General features: G+C 43.5%; 1 protein-coding gene across 2 annotated transcripts in view; it reads right to left on the minus strand.

Moving 5' to 3' along the window:
- EOGT (EGF domain specific O-linked N-acetylglucosamine transferase) overlaps positions 1-20,075 on the minus strand; it is a 35,581-nt gene extending 15,506 nt beyond the window's left edge. For both annotated transcript variants that reach the window (XR_014297329.1, XM_082664005.1), the window contains exons 1-9: positions 19,996-20,075; positions 18,303-18,358; positions 16,198-16,421; positions 14,690-14,790; positions 13,977-14,085; positions 11,839-11,933; positions 11,376-11,480; positions 7,276-7,382; positions 4,317-4,420 (exon numbers count right to left, since the gene is read on the minus strand). Coding sequence is in view for 1 of the 2 variants with exons in the window: in XM_082664005.1 (XP_082520131.1) it covers positions 4,317-4,420; positions 7,276-7,382; positions 11,376-11,480; positions 11,839-11,933; positions 13,977-14,085; positions 14,690-14,790; positions 16,198-16,407 (831 nt within the window). In the remaining variant the exon portion in view is untranslated. The remainder of the gene's footprint in view (positions 1-4,316; positions 4,421-7,275; positions 7,383-11,375; positions 11,481-11,838; positions 11,934-13,976; positions 14,086-14,689; positions 14,791-16,197; positions 16,422-18,302; positions 18,359-19,995) is intronic.
- Between the last annotated feature and the right edge of the window lie 338 nt (positions 20,076-20,413).

Below are 20,413 nucleotides of genomic sequence, written 5' to 3' on the forward strand. Positions count from 1 at the left end.
GACCAGGGCTCGAACCCATGTCCCCTGAATTGGCAGGCGGATTCTTAACCACTGTGCCACCAGGGAAGTCCCAATAATAATAACATTAATAGTATCCTGCATACTTCCTACATCTCAGGCACTATTCTAAGAACTTGACGTTATTAACACATTAAACCACCCCACTAACTTAATGAGCGAGGGAATACCATTGTCCCCATTTCACAGATGAGGAAACTGAGACAAAGTTTAAGTAATTTGCCTCAACTGTAGAACTGCTGCGTTTACAGGGCTGGGATTAAATCCAGTCTCTTTGGTTCCAGACTCCATTCTTGTAACCCCTATATGGCACTTGCCTTTCGATGAGAACCAGTTTTTTCTGGCACATTTACCAAATGCATTTCATTTTTGAAAAGTAGAAATTAATTACGTGCTCCATCAGCTGAAGGACGGAGGTCCATTTATTTCGAAATGGTAGAACTTAGATGGAAAAATTCCGCCGAAAGAAGAAAGAAATACGTATTGTAGGGTTACATTCAAGGTCTACAGTTGGTTATACATGGCGTTCATTATGTCCATGTCTTTTTATCTTTACAGCATTCTTTTTTTTCAGATTTTGAAAATTTTATGTTGCACATATTAGAGTTATTTCAAAGTTACTGAGAACTGTTAGATGTGGTGATAAAAAATAAAAATTCTTTCCTTCAATGTTTCTCCAGTGCTGTTCTAATAAAGGCCCTTCTCAACACCATCAAAAATTGAATATCCCAGTTTTGGTTCAATAATAAATAAAAGACAATTAAAAGAAGTGATTCTAGACAGTTTCCTGAGAAAAAAATACTTGGGATAAAATAAGATACCTTTGAAAGGAAAATTTAATAATAAAATAAAGTAATCCTGACTGGTCCCTTTTCAGAGAAATCATGTAGTATTCAGTAATAACCACCTCTAGAAGCTTCTTCTCTAGAAGTCCCTGAAATTCAAATTATCTGCCACAGGCGAAGGAGGGGTTTTCCAGTCTTATGATGAAGAATATCTGGATATTCTTAAAGATGACATAAAATTTCCTGTTGTGTATATCTCAAACTTGAACAACCTATGACTTAGAAATTCCAGTTATAGGAATCTGCCCTGCAGAAATGCTAGGATGACTATGTAAAAACATATGTATATGAAAAGGATGTTCAGGACAGCATTTCCGTAAAGAGCAAAGAACTGGAAACAAATTAAATGTGATCAGGGTGGGGACAGAGGTAAATACACACATTAAGGCTTCCACCAGACATCCATGACGTCCAGTAAGTGGAAGAGCATGCAACCACTAAAGAAATGATAATCCTGCATGTGCTGACTTGGAAAGATGCCCGCCGTATAATATTAAGTTAGCAACATAAGAGAACACATTTTATTTTCTATAAGGATATAAACATATCCTTATACAAATTTTACATAATATATATATCCTTATATAAATCCTTACCTAAATGTTGTAAAAGGATATATTTACACTTATTAAAATAAAGTCTCCCAAGGGACTCTCACACACGTTAACCGCAGTTACCTTCAAGGGAAATGGAATTGGAGAAGACAACGGAGAATTTTTTTTTAACTTAACATACTTCTGTGTTGTTTGAACTCATTATAACCTGGTCTTACTTGCATAATTTAAAAATGGCAATAATAAAGCTATACTACTGTTTCTTGTGTGCAACCCTGCTGTGCCCAGAAATGCGTCTGCAGGAGTGTCCCTCATTGCATATGGCTCGAGGGTGGAGGCCCTGCCCAATCCCGCCGAGGAAGCCACGTGCCTGAAGGGCAGCCAGACTGCTCAGCTTTCTGTGGACGAGAGGAGGAGGCCTCAGAGGCTTCCTTGTGGGACAGTTCGTAAAATGTCACTAGGGTCTGACCTGCGGCCACTGCCACCTCCCTGTTCTTCCCCTGGGCGCACAGCTCGTCCGAGGCCTTCAGGACTGGCTCTACGGCAACACCGTCCACCGCAGGAGGTTTGAAGCTCCGTCAGCCTCGGGGAGGCAGGGTTGCTTCCTTCAGTGCCTCACCAGCCAAAGAGAACCGGTCGGCGGCCACACAACACCTCACCACCATCCCCATCCAACCTACAGGATTCTGTGGGCCTCAGTTCTGGAACAAACTGGCCTTCGCCTGTCCTGAGACCCTGACTGAGCAACTAGCAAAGGCCTCTCTGACCAAGAAAACAGGTTTAAAATGGACGCACAGAGAGGGGCAGAGGAAGGAGGTCACACCAGGCAGGCCAACCTGCTCGGCTAAAAGCATCCTGCATGTCCAGGGCAGTCGAGGTCAGGCTGCACTAACATCACACACAGTAAACTGAGCAACCAGGGAGCCCCGTGGTGGCCATGCGGTCTCTTCACTCCACCCCAGCAGGCACCAAGAAGGGGGAGTCTGTAGAAGCTGGCTCGGTTTAACTCAATCCACTAGAGGAAGCCACAGAAAAGCATGCAACAAGATACAAGGAAGCTTCTGGAAAACTTTCCATCAACTTAACAAGTTCTGCAGGGAAGGACAGGGAGGCGATAAAGCACTGTGGTTGCAGGGCACAGGTCTGGGGGCAGACTGCCTGGACGGGCACCCTTGTCTCAACCCCTGGCTGACTGTCATCCTAGAGACACGGCCTGCCACTCAGCGCCTCAGCTTCTTCATCTGTAAAATAAAGGAACAAAAACCCTAGTCCACGGAGGGTTGTGCGCCTTAAATGAGAGCTGCCCACAGCTGGTAACATGGCCTGGAAGCCACAATCTTACGCAAAAGGAGGAAAGGAAAGGAACTCCTGATCCCTTTGCTCCCTGAAACGTTGCCAAGCAATGGAACTGAGGTGGCAGCAAAACTGGAACACAAGAGGGAAACGCAAATCCGTACAAAGAAGGAGACTAAAAGGGAGCGTTAGCATGCCAGGAATATCAGAACCCGTTCCCATCAATCAGACATGAAGTCAAACTACTACCCGCCTAGGGAGCCATGGTCATGAAAACCTCTCCACACAGCTCCGCTACCAGCCTCCTATCAGCAAAACAAGCATTAGCAAAATCAGTTGCCCTTCTGTACAAGAACTTGACGTTCAGTTAATGCTCTAGCTCTGCTCTCTGGAAACAAGACAGTATGTCTCCCCTATGCTCTAGGTAGCACTGTTTATAATTCTAAAAGACACCCGATGGTTCCACTGCATGTGGACTGGGAAAGAGTACAAGGACTCCTGTAACTGGTTGTGTCTCTCAGGATCCTGGGGGCTTGGCCAACGCAGTTGTTCCAGAAGATATTGGCCCCCATGGGATCTATACCTGCCCCAGGTGGATCCCGTCTCCTTGCATCTGAACTGTGCTATGTGGGCTGCTAGGACTCCCCGGAAGCAACGCCTGATGCTGCCCTGCCAGCAAGCCATGGTTCCCATGCACTAGCCTTCCAAACAGACTCAGGACAAGAAGGGGGCCTATAAGCGCCCTGGGTGTTGGAATGTCTGGCTGACCCTGAGATGAGTTCTCCGTGGGTGTTCTCACTGCCCAGGTTAGGCAGCCTTTTTCGTGTACACTATACACCACGTGTTCTCCTGCCCACTGTCGCTGTCATGGTTCACATTCAGAGCCCATGTGCTGTGGACCAGGCATTGTGACTGTTCGCACACGGTATGCTTCATCCTCAAAATGACACTGTAATAATCCCATTTCACAGGTGAGAGCACTGGGGCAACTCCCCGAGGTTACCTGGGACGGTGGAGGGGCCAGCTATGGGGAAAAGCAGGGGAAAGGCAGGCAAAGAAAGAGAGGAAGGAAGAAAAGACTGCACTAAAAACAAATAAGCCCACAGCAGGTGGGATTCAACATGTGTATTTATGTGCAGATACACATGGCACAACCTGGCATAAAGCAGGAACGAACAAGGAAGCTGCAATTAGGCAAAACGGATGGTAATTACAAGAGGCCAAACTGTAAACAGAGGCAAGCTCTCCTCTCACGGGTCATGTGGGGAGTCACGGAGGTTAAGTGAATGACAGTCTTTTATGCCCATCTCAGAGGAAACTTGAGCTCCACCTGCCCAAAGGGGAAAGAAATCTTCTACAACCTCATTCTAAAATTCCAGGAATAAAGGTATATGCATACACCTGAATCTGCCCATATATTATACTTCCACGTAAATTCAGCCACACAGAGGCGTTCACACACAACTGCACACGCATGGATGGATGTCTGTACATGAGTATATGTAAATGTGTGTGTCTTAGAAAATTCCACTACACAGGATCAGAGTCACGCAGGTGTTAAGCAAGGCAAAGACAGCGCTGAAGCAGGGAGCCTGTTTTTACTTACTGTGTCCCACATCACAACGTGCGCATCTGTGCTGAAGGAATTATTAATGTGCTGAGTAATATAAAGATTGATGAAATCACAGAAGTGGTGATACATGTTAACACCTAGGATTGGAAAAAAGAAATCCATGTTAATTAACCCCAAAGAACAAATGGTTACACAATTCTACCCCATCTACTTACAGTATGATAGACTTGTAGCTGAAACGGGTGGGGGGGAAATTAAGACTTTTTCCAAACCTAAAATGATCAGTACACAGGTAGTTCTCAGCTGAAATATTGACTGTGTTCAAAAATTCACGTTCAAATTGGAAATTAGGAATAAAGTTTCCCATATACACTAAGAAACAAACGATCATTACGTTCCCAGAAAAAATAACAGAAGCCTATTTAACTCAATATGGGGAAGAACTATAGAACCGTGAAGACTAATCACTATGTTTATGATCATTTATTGTTTTTAAATCAATTGACACCTGGTCATCATGGAAGTATTGACAATGATGGCACTATTAGCATTTTGGTATTTTTCATTCCTGTCTCTTTTTCTCCTATTTAATCACTACTTATATTGCTTCTTGGGAAAACATTAACCAACTATCATTGAAAAGAGCTGAATGTCTCATGTCCTAATTAAAAGAGCATAAACTCTGGAGTCAGAAGAACTGAGTCGAATTATGAGCAAGTACTCAGGCAAGTTTGTAAATTCCAAAGCTTGAGCTTTCCTACCAGAAATAGGAAATCAATATACTTAGGTGCCAGCTTTTAGGTAACGTACCTAAAGTACCCAGCCCAGCGCCTGGCACAAAGTGAAAACTTAGTGAAGACCAGCTGGATCCTGCTGGGTCAGAGGAAAGGGGAGGGCAGTGATGCTATTTTTAAGTTCCTAAGTCCAGCATTCATAAGAAACTGAACATTTTCTCAATCTCTCTCTCTCTCTCTTTCTCAGTCTCTCTCTCTCTCTCTCTCTGTCTTCTGCCCTCTCTCTCTCCCCTTTCTCTTTCTCTCTCCACTTAGGTATGGAGGACCCAGTATTCAACCTGGAAATGTACAAATCTAAATGGGATAAAATTCCAAGAACTAACATTTAAAATATGCACTTTAAGGAAGGGAAAATGTTGATTAAAAGAAAAAGTGACTCTCAAAAGCAAAAGTCATGAAATATTCTGACTTCATTCCTAGAGCGAATAATAACGTTGTGTGCCAGAAAATAAGAGTAAAAAGGACTCCATTTATGAAAGTCAGGCCATTATGCTACACACCTTTAACGTATAAAGTGCTGGACGTCAATTATATCTCAACAAAGACAAGAAAAAGGAAAATAACACTCCATTCTTTGTAGACTGGTATCTTAGATGAATGTTTAGAGGGACTTTTCTCTTTCACCCAGAAAAATCTCGCCAAAGAGCATATTTTCAAATAAATAAGAAAAAGAAAGTTCTACGGCAACCCATCCCCTTTTCCCAGGTTAGCACACAGCACACGTTAGCTGTCCCATGAATCGTTCAGCAAGTTTATAACATTTATTGAGGGATGCTGAATGCACAAGATAGCACTTGGTACCAGGAGGATTTATAAAAGAGGGAGAAAACACAGGCTCTGTCCTCAAGAAATGGGCCCCAAATGAGTCTTGTTCTGCGGAATACTCATTCTCTCAAGGTAAGAGTTAATATGAAAAGGAACGCTGCATGACAGCATAAGGTAGAAGAAAAAGGCAGAGTTATGAATATAGGAAAGAAATGACACATGTCTACCCTGGCCTATTGTTCCTACTTTACATCCTTTATTGCATAAGTAGCTACATAAATTTAACTGTTCGCACATGTTCAACCCGCTTTCAGGCAGATCAGTGTTTTCTTTGCCCCACTTGAATCTGCATATTTTAAACATGAGTCAGGATCTTGAACACAGCAGTTTTACCTGCTCTCATTTCCGAAGCCTAAACTTGTCTGATTTCTGAACCTCATAGCTTGTAATATATCACTTAGGACTTCAGAAGGCAGAGCACATTCAAAATATGATCAATAAATTAGAGGAATTCTGAAATATTTGTGACAGGCGGCTCTCTATATTTCACCTTGAGCCCAGCCTCTCGTGAATTTGGATGTGCTGTGGCATAGAAACCTCCATCTCTTGTAATGAGAGAGATAACGGAGTACGATTTGTGTTGCTCCCCTCGAGGGCAATGAGTTCACAAAGCATAAGCTGTGCTTGCATGTGGAGAATTAGAAGCTATAACCTTAAGGAGGAAAATAATTTTAACTTTCTGTTTCAAGAATATATGGCAGGGCTTCCCTGGAGGTGCAGTGGTTGAGAGTCTGCCTGCCGATGCAGGGGACACGGGTTCGTGCCCCGGTCCGGGAAGATCCCACATGCCGCGGAGCGGTTGGGCCCGTGAGCCATGGTCGCTGAGCCTGCGCATCTGGAGCCTGTGCTCCGCAACGGGAGAGGCCACAACAGTGAGAGGCCCGCGTACCGCAAAAAAAAAAAAAAAAAGAATATATGGCAGAGCTAACTTCCAAAAGAATTTTAAGTTAACTTTAGTCATGGAGATGGTACCAGAAAGTTTGCCAGAAGAGGTCATGGGCCTTCCTTTCCCACCTGCACTATATACATGGCTTTTAATTTTTAAAGAGTTCTACTGAAGCACCAGCTAAATCAAGTGATTAAAGAAACCACATGAGGTAAATGTTACAAAAGGGGTACCCAGTCTTTCTCCTCTCATCTTTTGATTTTGATTGAGTCATTCCATATCAATGTGAAAGTTTCTTCTAGCATGCCAAAAATATAAAACAGTGGGAAGTTCAAATTAGTTCACTTCTTCACAAGAAGAAAGCAAAAAGCTAATCTATTGTTTAATGTCACATTGCTTGCCCCCGAATTATAGGAATATATATATCAAAAAAAGGAACAAAACCACATTAACCAATAAATAAATAACAGACAAATTAACTTCTCACCTGCATCTAATTTCATGAAGTAGGTTGGTTTCTCAATAACAATGTCACACTTAGCATCTTCTACTGGTCTGAAGTTGAGCTGAGTATAGCTTTGTAGCTCAGCAAACCTGGAATTAAGAATCAAGAGATACTTTCAAAGGGATCCTCCTGGACTTCCTACTGAAACCTTGTAAGTAAGGACCTTTTCATTAAGCAGATTTTATTTCTAGAAAACACTCTTATAAAGACATGTGGAACTTCTCAAACTTACTAACATTTATGCAACTTGATATCAATCTTAATGTTGAGACTAAAAGCAAAAACGATTTTAAATTTCAGCCTAATGTGCAAGACCAACTGGGAACTTTGCTGACAAAGAAAAAATTTACACAGAGTTGACGAAAAAACTCTACCAGTAAAGTGGGAAGATTTTAAAAGGTTTCTTGCAGTCTGATGAGGCTCAGAAGTAACACTGACCCAGAGAACCTTCTTGGATTCTGAGAAACATGGCATTCCTAGAATTACCAAGTGCCTAGAAAAAACAGCAGACAGCTCTGCTTCCCAGAGGAAAGGAAAGTCTGTTTCTCGGAAAACAACTTTGGAAGCCACTTGATACAATTTTCTTTCATACAAAAGAAGACAATCACAAGTTAAACTAAAGATTGCTGTAACTCTTCATCTTTGAGACCATGTCTGAGGTAAGACAAATATCAAATAGAGCCTTTTAAAACACACATAATGCTGAAATATTTATTGTAGTGGCTTCAAAATCAGGTCCACAAATTCTGTGATACTTCTTCCTTCAGGAGGTAGAGATGAATATCCTCCCCTGGAGGGTGAGTTGGACTTAGTGATTCACTTCTTTTTTTTTTTTTAATTTATTTATTTTTGGCTGCACTGGGTCTTTGTTGCTGCTGCTCACGGGCTTTCTCTAGTTGTGGTGAGTGGGGGCTACTCTCTGTTGCGGTGCACAGGCTTCTCATTGTGGTGGCTTCTCTTGTTGCAGAGCACAGGCTCTAGGCGCGCGGGCTTCAGTAGTCGTGGCTTGTGGGCTCAGTAGTTGTGGCTCGCAAACTCTACAGCGCAGGCTCAGTAGTTGCGGCGCATGGGCTTAGTTGCTCGGCGGCATGTGGCATCTTCCCAGACCAGGGCTTGAACCCATGTCCCCTGTATTGGCAGGCGGATTCTTAACCACTGCGCCATCAGGGCAGCCCTAGTGATTCACTTCTAATGAGCAGAATATGGCAGAAGTGATGGTGGTCACTTCCTAGATTAGGATATACAAAGATCGAGGCCTCCATCTTGGGACATGCTTGTGCTCTCTCTCTCTCTCTCTTTTTCCCTCTCGCTCTCTCTCTTTCTCAGACAACATGCTCTTGGGGAAGCTGGCTGCCATGCTGTCAGTAGCCCTACGGAGAGGCGCATATGGTAAAGAAATGACACCTCTGGCCAACAGCCAGACAAGAAAACCCACAGATGACATGCAAGCTTAGGAAGCAGATTCTGCAGGCCCAGCTGAGCCTAGAGAGGGCCACAGCCCTGGTCAACAGCTTGACTGCAGCCTCCTCGGAGACCCTGGCCAGAGCCACCCAGCTAAGCTGCCTCCAAATCCTGGCTATCAGAAACTTCATGAGATAATAAATGTTTATCGTTTTAAGCTGCTAAATGTCTGAGTAATTTATTATACAGCAATAACTAATACAAATACACCCTAGGGAACTATCATGATATCAAAAGGTAGCGGGAAGCAAATATCAAACGTTTATTTTGGATCTCAGATATCAAAGTGTGCTAGGAATCAAAATGCCCACGAGAAAACAGGAACTCCTACTGCAAAAGTCTGTTAAGTAAGATCCTGCTTTGCAGAGAGTAAAATGATAGACTGTTATCCTGAATGGTTTACTTAGCATGAATGTTTTTGTTTTGTTTTGTTTTGTTTTTGTTTTGTTTTGTTTTTTGCGGTACGCAGGCCTCTCACTGTTGTGGCCTCTCCGTTGCGGAGCACAGGCTCCGGACGCACAGGCTCAGCAGCCATGGCTCACGGGCCCAGCCGCTCCGCGGCATGTGGGATCTTCCCGGACCGGGGCACGAACCCGGGTCCCCTGCATCGGCAGGTGGACTCCCAACCACTGCGCCACCAGGGAAGTCCTAGCATGAATGTTTGACCTCAAAAATGAACTCTCTTTGACATAAATCATAGCAATATTTTTTTTGATCTGTTTCCTAAAGCAAAGGAAATAAAAGCAAAAATAAACAAATAGGACCTAACTAAACTTTTTTTTTTTTTGGCCACTCCAAGTGGTGCGGCATGTGGGAACTTAGTTCCCTGACCAGGAATCAAACCTGTGTCCCCTGCAGTGGAAGCATGGAGTCTTAACAACTGGACTACCAGGGAAGTTCCAGGACCTAAGTAAACTTAAAAGTAGTTGTAAGCAAAGGAAACAGTTGACGAAATGAAAAGACAACCTACAGAATGGGAGACTATATTTGCAAATGATATGACAGATAAGAGGTTAATATCCAAAATATGTAAAGAGCTCATACAATTCAACATCAAAAAAACAAACAACTCCATTAAAAGATGGGCAAAAGAACTGAGTAGACATTTTTCCAAAGAAGACATGCAGAGAGCCAACAGGCACATGAAAAGATGCTCAACATCGCTAATCATTAGGGAAATGCAAATCAAAACCACACCTGTCAGAATAGCTATCACCAAAAAAACACAAATAACAAATGTTGGCAAGGATGTGGAGCAAAGGGAACCCTCATACACCGTTGTCGGGAAAGTAAACTGGTGCAGCAGTTACCAATGGGGAGAGGGAATTGCGGAGGGGCAAGACAGGGGTAGGGGATTAAGAGGTTCAAACAATTAGGTATAAAATAAACAAGCTACAAGGATATATTGTACAACAGAGGGAATACAGCCTAAGAGGTTCAAACAATTAGGTATAAAATAAATAAGCTACAAGGATATATTGTACAACAGAGGGAATACAGCCAATATTTTATAGTACCTATGAATGGAGTATAACCTTTAAAAACTGCGAATCCCTATGTTACATATCTGAAACTTATATAATATTGTACATCAACAATATCTCAATAAAAAGAAAAAAATGAACATTATATGAGTGTCCTGTGTGACTGTAAAGGGGAGCATGACAATTTCTAGGATGACAGAACAGTTCTGTAGAATGATTGTAATAGTGGTTACATGTACCTAAGCATATGATATAAATTTTATAGAGCTATACATCCCCCTAAAAAATAAAGAATGCATGTAACCATTGATGAAACCCAAATGTGTTTAGTTAATAATATTGTACCAATGTCAATTTCCTGGTTTGCATCATTGTGCTATGGTTATGTAAGATGTTATCATTAGAGGAAGCTGGGGTAAGGTTACAATGGAAACTCCTTGTACTATTTTTAAATTTCTTGTACCATCTTTAAACTATTTTTAAATGTCTACAAATCTCAAGTTATCTTAAAATAAAAAGCTTTTAAAGTACCCTAACTCTTTAATATCTAAAGATGGTAAATTTCTTGACAGAACTAGTTTAGTATTCAAAATGTTTTAAATCAAAATGTGTTCTCCAATCTTTACATAAAGTTCAAAAAGCTTCTCAAAGGTGCTTAAAGTCAGGGTAGTGTTTACCTTTGGAAAGGAGGATGGAGGTTGTGTCTGGAAGGGAGTCGGGGTGGATGATGGTCTATTTTTGACCCAGGTAAGAGTTACTCAAGTGGGTTCACTTTTTCATAATCCAAATTGTATATTTCTCTATATGCTTGGTATGTACTTCAATAAATGTATATTTTTTAAAAATGTTCCCCAAAACACATGCAGAAATTATGAGTTAAAAAAATTCAGTTTTGAACTTTTTTCTTTCATTAGCAAATAGTAAGTACTACATCATACTTCCGAATATTTTATAAATATATATTTAATTCGGATACAACTGATGATTCACTCTGTAGCCACCACTCCCCAGAAGCTCAGGCCAAATTATCTACAAATAGAGTAACATTTTCCATGTGAGAATCCCTACCAAAATCTGCAAGTACCAATAATAAAGACAAATATTTCAGAAACATATTTTCCAAAAAAAAAATCTTACCAAGACTGCAAAGGGCTTTTGCGCTGGCCTTGAGACATCAACATACGAATGTCAAGTTTACAGTGTCCTCCAATTTCCCCGCTCTGGAAAAAATCTTCCTTAAATCTGGTGTACAACAAAAAATTAAGTTGAGCTTGGAAAATTTTTTCATGACTCTGACACGTGGGTTGTAACTAAAGTGGTTTGCCAATTTCCAAAATCAGTTTTTCATTAGAAGTTAACTCTTTATAATAGAATATTTCAAACATACAAAAAAGTAGCAAAACAGTATAAGGAATCTAATGTACCCATCACCCAGTTTCATAATGATCAACTCATTATGACCAATGTGGGTCATTCATCCCCTCCCCCATTCCCCAACCTCATCACCATATTATTAGGAAGCAAATCCAAGGCTTGCAAATCCTGAAACTGCAAATATTTCAGGATTTCCCTTAGATCTTAACATCTCCCACTGAAGTACCTGTCGTGGTTTCTCTTGATGTTTCTTAAATCAAGGTAGAGATTGGTCGCTCTGCAGTACTGAAGGTAACGGGAACACACTAGACTTGAGTCATTCTGAAATAAGGTTGAGAAACAAGAAAAAAATAACTGCGATTATTAACAATTCCAGGACAGACCGGACTTGTCTGACATCATGCTGACAGCATGTTGCCTTCAGGTTCCAACCACACAATGTGATGAAAAGTGCTTCCCGATGACCACTTCTGTTTTCCCCGGCAGACACTGGCCAAGCATACTTTTACCAATTTGCACACTTTTAGGTTACTACGACGCACCCTTAAATGTTCTATCACCTTCAAACTTTAGAGAGTCAGCAGCTGTATTTGTGGTTCATTTCACCCTCCTGGAAAAAAAATAATGCACTCAGAACCCTCACTAACCCCACAGCTATGTCAAAAAGCATCTTCCAAAGACCAGCCAAAGGAAACAAGGAAGAATGCACCCGTCAGAGTCATTAAAATGCAAGGCAGGAAGGGCAGTTCGCCAATTTGAATCAGAGGTACTTTCTGCAAACCTTAAAACCTTGAGAGTCTCTGTCTCCACGGCAGCGTGAGAGCCATGTTTTCTAACTCACTGAGGTAAAGGAGTTTTTGTTTGTTTTTACAATTTTATTTATTTTTATTTTGGGCTGCATTGGGTCTTCGTTCCTGCGCAGGCTTTCTCTCGTTGTGGTGAGCAGGGGCTACTCTTCGTTGCAGTGCGCAGGCTTCTCATTGCGGTGGCCTCTTCCATTAAGGAGCGCGGGCTCTAGGTGCACAGACTTCAGTAGTTGTGGCTCGCGGGCTCTACAGCGCAGGTTCAGTAGTTGTGGTGCACGGGCTTAGTTGCTCCGTGGCAATGTGGGATCTTCCCGGACCAGGGTTTGAACCCGTGTCCCCTGCATTGGCAGGCGGATTCTTAACCACTGTGCCACCAGGGAAGTCCCTGAATGGTGTTTTGGAATCTGGAGTTGCTAAGGAGTCATACCCATAGCACAAAACCTAACAAGGCAGATCTTGGTGAGGAAAGCATTCTGCAAACCGCCTTGGAAGAGGTGTGTGAGGTGGAGGTGGGGCCCTTCCCTGCCCTTTCCACATGAACAGCTAAACTCCAAACAAAGTGTAAAACGTCATCTGTTAAAGACACCCCTCAGCAGTGCAGGTTAATGCCTTGCCTCCATCTTCCGGTTCAGCCACCTTGCTAGAATCGCTTGAAGTTCTTTCACGTGACACCCTCCAAAAGCACTATACAGCATCTATTCAGTTTTGAAAGCAGTTGGAAGCCATGTCCTCCTTTCAAACATATCAGATAGTCATAGTTTGAGGCAATTAAAATATTTCTGGGTTTAGAATTATTCCCCCCAACATATACTAAAGAAGATAGGTTGATAAATTACATCTTTATAAATGCCCTTGCAAGTAGTTTGGGACACGTGATACACCCTCACCATGCTGTGTTTGTTAGCACTTTGCAGCTTGCAAAACGCTTTTCTGTATGTTTGCTGGCTTGATTCTCACAAACACTATAGCAGATAGGCAGGGCAGGTATTACCGATGCCACTGGACCAGAGAGGGAGGGATTCCTTTCATAGTGCCATCTATCTTGTCTTTATATTATGATCTAACCACTATGAGTGTAGGGGATTAAGAGATACAAATTATTACGTATAAAATAAGCTATAAGGATATCTTGTACAACACAGGGAATATAGCCAATATTTTATAATAACTAAAAATGGAATATAACTTTTAAAAGTGTGACTGTGTGGGCTTCCCTGGTGGCACAGTGGTTGAGAGTCCACCTGCTGATGCAGGGGACAGGGGTTCGTGCCCAGGTCCGGGAAGATCCCACGTGCCGCGGAGCGGCTGGGCCCGTGAGCCATGGCCGCTAGCCTGCGCGTCCGGAGCCTGTGCTCTGCAACGGGAGAGGCCACAACAGTGAGAGGCCCGCATACAGCAAAAAAAAAAGAAAAAAAGTGTGAATGTGCATCACTATATTGTATATCTGTAACTTATATAATATTGTACATCAACTATGCTTCAATAAATAAATGAATAAATAAATACTACGGGTGTTTCTGAATAAACACACTCGTTTATGAAGGGGTTAAACACCCACCATTCCCTTCGGCTGGCAGAGCACGTGGAGTTCCTCCAGCCGCTCTCCGGAATACCCAAAGTCAGCTTGCTTCCAGAATATTTCCTGGGCTGATTCAAGAGTGTCCGTCCTGTTAGAAACAAAAAATTCTGTGATATTCATCTTTTTACTTTTTCTGGACCTTAAATTTTCTTTCTAAGTGTTAAATTGCTAGAAGTCAGTCATTATTTTTTTTAAGTAAACTATCATAATTTAAAAATCTATCCCTCACCACATGATGTAAGCAAAATAAGTTATTTATAGACTTACTCCCTTATAATAAAAATACAAAACGGAAAGGTATGAAGTTAGGATCATCTGGAACTGAAGACAATGAACTGTTAATTACTGTATTTTCTTTACCCCGTAAACCTTGCGTGTGTTGGAAATACTGATTATACTTAACTCTCTTCTCCAGAGCCAAGAGAAACCATCCATTTATCTTCTTAGCATATGCTGGGGGAAATTATTTTCTGTGATCCATACTGTTTTCTCTCTCTGGCAGAGGAAATGAGAGCTATTCCTGTCCCAGTGGGAGACAGTCAAGTTGAACTCATGACTGTGTAAGCAAATTAATATCTAAAGGAATTACTATCTAATACCAAAAGAGTCTAGCTGGGGATTGGAGCCTCAGCATACACTGCAGAGAAAGTAGACAAAGTACAGGGGAAGAGGTATTCCATCCAGAAACTTACCATCCCATATCCACGTAGGTGCAAACAGGGTAACTAAACCTGAACTCTGGTCTGCAGGATTTCTCATAACCCCAGCAGTACTTTAAATTTTCTAAGTGTTTCTGGAACATAAGAGGTATATGTTTAGACTTGTCTACCTTCTTCTGACATTTAGAGAGGACTCAGATTTTTTTCCATGAGGAAAACAAATTTTTATAGAACTTTCACCTTCATGTTTTATAATACTTATTCATGTAATAGAAATAAGTAAATTCTAAAAAAAGCAGTCTCAAGTTTCTTAACAACAATTATCCTTAATCACCAACCCCTCCCCCACCAGGCCTGTCCTCCCACCAAAAATCCGGGTTTTAGCTAGACTACCACAGATCATTTGAATTGCCGTTTTTTTAACTTAATTAATTTTTAAATGAAATATAGTTGATTTACAATGTTGTGTTAATTACTGCCATACAGCAAAGTGATTCAATTATACATATATATATATATATATATATATATACACACCCACATCCTTTTTTTTATTTATTCTTTTCCATCATGATTTACCATAGGATACTGAATATAGTTCTCTGCTCTACAGTAAGACCTTATGTATCCATTCTATATATAAAAGCTTACATCTGCTGACCCCAACCTCCCACTCCATCCCTCCCCTAACCTCCTCCCCTGAATTGGAGTTTCTTGAAGTAGCTTAATGAAATCAGTGAGGAAACTGATCCTAAAATCAGTCCCTAGAGAGTCACAAAAATTGGAATTTCTATCACCAGAAGAATCACAACTAAACCGAAGGGACCAGCAGCTTTACTCATCAATCGAGATCAGCAGAGATCCCGGAAGATGTCACAGCTCTGCAGCCCTTGCGGGATACAGCAGCTGCTGCCGGCCAGGAAGCTTAGGATGCTGTTCTGCGAGGCCCCAGGAGCAGTCCTGATCTGATTCCCAGCCCTGCCTCTCCGCATGCTTCCTGTGCCAGCACCATGGGAAAGGAAATGGCTCACAATGCCCTGCTTTGATCTCTGAGGCCTCTGAGATGTCTGAATGGGCTCCAATCTGAAACCTTTCCAACAACTAAAACAGAAGGAAGGCTGCAGTAATAGTCTTCATTACTTGGAGACAGAGGTGGAGGTGTTATTACCAAAATGAAGTGCTGAGAGATCCTCTGAAGTGCAGATTAAGGAGAGGTGTGAAAAATTCTCCAGTTACTTTTAACTAGATATTCTTTTCTGCATCAAATCTAATTCACTTCATTTACAGAGTATACAAATAGTACAGGCTGCCTATTTATTTCACTAGTGATTTAGATTTAAAATCTCACCTTTGTGAGTGGGACATAATTCTTAGCAACGTTGAGTCACTAAGAAGCATTAGATGAAATACAGACACTGACTGACCCACAGTTACAACCAAGAGACTGAAGTCTACTTTCAGGTTCAAGTTACAATGAGGAACTAGTGAACCAGCCTAAATTGCTTCCTTTTAAAAATATACAAGGAGAGAATAGTATTTACCTTATAAGGACAATGCGAGTCTTTCTTACAGACCATGGCAATATGCCTATTATTGTGCAAAAAGAAGGGAATATGCTCTTCTGGCAGGCGGAGGCTGGCATAGTTGAACAGAGGAGCACCCAGAATGCCATCAGCCTGGGGAGGAACCTCGTCTTGGCCGCTCAGGGGAACTTCATGAAGCAATGCTCCAAAGACAAGCAGCATGAACATAGCAACCTCCAAACCTAAAGGTCAAATTGACAACATCCTCATTAAGGCATATCCTTTCAAAGCCAAAGGCTCAAGGGCTAAGCACAATCACAGTGAACTTCGCTATTTCACTGAATAATGTTCCTTTACTCTACAAATATTGATTGTGCACTTGTTATTTGCCAGGCACTGTGTTGGGAGCTGGGTATACAGAGGTGAACAAAGCAGGAAGGACCCCTGCTCTCACGGAGCTTACAAGCTAGTGGAGTAGACATAAACAATCAAATAAATAACTTCAGATGATGACAAAGGCTGTGAATCAAATAAACCGAGGGCTGGCAAACTTTTTCTGGAAAGGGCCAGGTAGTAAATATTTTTGGCTTTGCAGGCCAGGCAGTGTTTGAGACAACTCCTCAACAGGGCCTTTATCAGGAAAGCAGCCATAGCTATGCTAGAGGAAAGGGGGGCTGTGCTCCAATAAAACTTTATTTGCAAAGATGGGAGGAGGACCTTGACAGGACCCTGTCTGAGTAAGTAAGGTAACGTGATACACAACACAGTACGCTGGTTAAGCATATAGACTTTGAAGCTAGTCCACTGAGGTTTGAGTGTGGCTGCAGCCTAAGCTGTTTGACCTTGAGCAAGTTATTTAATCTTTCTGTGCCTCAGCATTTCCATCTGTAAAATGGAAATCAGAATAACCCTTCCTCATAGGGCTGTTGTGAGTTAAATATTGGTAACGTGTCTAGATGTACCTGGCACGTTAAATGCTATGTTAAGTGTTTATTAAATAAATGTTTAAAGCTACATGGGATGGGGTGGGGGTTGCTAAGTAACGTTTGAGCTGAGACCTGCCAGATGAGAAGCAGTGAAAACATGCCAGGAAGAGAGAAGAAAGGAAGTACAATGGTTCCAAGCAAGTGTGTACCTGCTGAATAAAAACTAACAATCACTGCAGTATGTGAGAATATGCTACTTTTCTAAGTACCAGAATGCAGCAAGGAACGTACAGTTGAAAACTAAACTCCTCAGCCCTCGTGGAGCTTACATTCTAGGGGGTATAATAGCATCTATGGGGACTTCCCTGGTGGTCCAGTGGCTAAGACTCTGTGCTGCCAATGCAGGGGGCCCAGGTTCGATCCCTGGTCACGGAACTAGATCTCACATGCCGCGACTAAGACCCAGCACAGCCAAATAAATAAATAAACAAATATTAAAAAAAATAATAACATCTACGTTATTAACAACTAAGACTAAAACTAAGAAAACTCCAGGAGTGAGTTTTCTTAGTCTGCCTCAGGGCTGTGCCCTTAAACTCTCTCTGCCCGGCCTTAGTATTGTGAAAAGAGATGATGGTCACGGACCTTACTGCATTTCTAACTCACCCTAGAAGGATTAAATCTCTTAGACTAGATTTCACTTATATTTCACAGATAATAATCGTGCCATTTTGGGTTCACTTTAGTGGTTTCTTTGCTCTATTTTTTTTTAAGTGGTCTTCCCACCAGATGATAGAGCCCTGGTACACATGAGCAGCTCCCCAGCAGGGTCTGCTGTCACTGGAGCACACTGGAAAACCCAGCGTTCAAAATCAGTCTTCACTGACTATGGGCGATGAAGATGGAGCCTTTAGTAATAGACTGCTATGTTCAATCAGGCCTCAAGTCCCAAGGCCAAGTAATCGTAACTAAACAGTTGGGACACGAAGAAGAAATCCCTTTCCCCTCTGGAGTGGGAAATACAGTGGCTCTTTTAGGCAACCCTAAAAGGAGTATATTGTTATTTGTTATAAAGCTCACCTGAATTAATATTTTTAGTTGGGACTTCTATCCAATCGTGAGTTGATAGCAATTTCACAAAATTTAAAAATACATATTAATAGCAACAGTGACTCTAATTATAATGAAAATATTTACCTCTTTAATCCTGAGAACCACCAAGAAGCTGTTGTGATGTTTCAGATATCTAAAATCTGTCAGAAATGAAACATATTATCTTAAAAGGATGTTAAAATAGACTTTCACATCCAGATGATATTTTGAATTAAAGGAAATATTAAGAGAGAAGATAATTTAACAAGATATACCTGTAAGCAGAGGGACTGGCATGTAGTGAGACACGCCTTAAGCAGAAGGCCTGGCTCAGGTGCCCTTTCCTGGCCTTAACAAATACATACTGCTAAAAGGAAGGTTGCAGGTCATAACCCTCAAGACAGCAACTTAACAGAACAGATTCTAACAGCGAGCAGGAAGGAGATGACCCACTTTCTACAGGCACCAACTGGTACAGGCCAACAGGACACTCAGCAGATAAAACATTCCTCGGAGAAAACAATCTGCCTGGTTCTCACCAAAGTAATCCGACTCACCGAATCAAACTGCTCCCTAGGCTCTACTACAAATCTGAGCTTTCAGATTCAACAGGCAGAATGGCCAATCCTTTGCTCGTCCCTCCAGGAAATAGGTCACTGCTATGACCAAGTCTTGACCTTTGGTTATCCAAATCCATTGTCCTGGACTGAGCTCTAGCCATAACTAAATCCACTGATCCATGAAGGAGTAACGCTTAGGTCAAGGGAAAAATCTAAAGACTCAGATCAGAAACCTGGCTTTTGCGGAGAGCATGCACCCGCTTGCATGAACTAGGAGTGGCTGCTAGTGCTTGAAAGCACAACCTCGGGGCCTGGCAGAGCCCTTCTGGTGTTGAGTCCTCTTGCAAGAGCCCCTGAGGGATGGGAGGGCGCACTTCCCCAGCAGATAGAAGCTTTAGCAGCTGAGCTACTTTTTCCTTCAGCACAAAACAGCTGTTTCCACAGGCCTAAGAAGGGGAAAGGAAAAAGGGAGAAGCCTGAAAGATGATGAGACATGAAAGCCCGAGGCTGATAAGGAACACAACGGGTGAGAGGGGGTGATGTTCTGTGACAGAGCTTGCAAAAGTTTAAAGAAGGCAGTGGACGGGTGAAAAGTTAAACGCATCTGAGACCCACAAGGACTCCTAAAACTGCTCGCCCCGACAAATGCTAGAAGTTTTCCACGGCAGGAAGTTAGAAAGGGCCTGTCTGAGATGCCCAGGTGAGGTCCACCAGCTGTCTGCTAGAACGTCAGTGAAACCAGGGCGGGGGTGGTCAGCGGCAAGCGCCCTTCGGCGGCCTCGATGCTGCGCTGGGGTTTGGGGCGCAGAGATCCCCAGGGACCGCCCAACACCCAACACCGCACTCCCCACCCCCGGTCCCTGGCGCGCCTGGGAGGGGCCTGGAGAGCGGCTCCGCCCCGGCCTGGGAAACCCGGTCAAGGGGGCGCCGGCCGGGGAGCCGGCATTCTTCCCCGCGTCCGGAGGGCCCCCGGGGTCCCGTGCGCCGCTGCAGGCGCCATGAAGAGACCGAGCGCTCGGAGTCGGGAGGGTCAGGATCGCCTTCCCCACGTCCGCCTCTTCGGCCCGCGGGCAATGGGAAGGCGCAGGCGGACCCGTGGAGAGGCGCCAGCCCTCCGGGAAGCCACGCAGGGAGCGGGCAGAAGCGCCCACCGCGCGCCCGGCCCCAAGAGCCGCTCAGCCTGCCGCGGCACACAGGGGGACGGGTGAAGGCTCCGCGAACCCCGGGGCGAGTCCCACCTGGAGTCGGGCGAACCGGGGCTGCGGAGAAGGCAGCGGCGGCGGCGGCTGCTCCGGAGGAGGGAGTCGTCATAACCGGCGACTGCAGCTCACCGGAAACCTCGGGCGCCGGAGCCGGGCCAGGGGGCGCCCGGGAGCCGCCGGGACACCTAGGCCGGCCTGCGCGGGGAGGCGGACCCCCGCCGCGCCGGGGGCCGCCGGGGCAGAAGCCGGGCCACGCGGGCCGGGCGGGGGCTGGGAGCGCGGGTCCCGATGGCAGGTCCGCGGGGACCGGGCTCGAGGGGTACCGTCTGCGGTTCCCTGCGTTCTCCCGCCAGGGCCAGAGAGCCAGGCTGGACTGTCCTCCTTGGGAGGAAGGGATAAGGCCCTTAAAGGACCCTGGGACGGGTTGGGTAGAAAGCCTGACTCTCCTTCCCTT

The sequence above is a fragment of the Grampus griseus genome (assembly GCF_964374135.1).
Source record: "Grampus griseus genome assembly, chromosome: 10".
Lineage (NCBI taxonomy): Eukaryota > Metazoa > Chordata > Mammalia > Artiodactyla > Delphinidae > Grampus > Grampus griseus.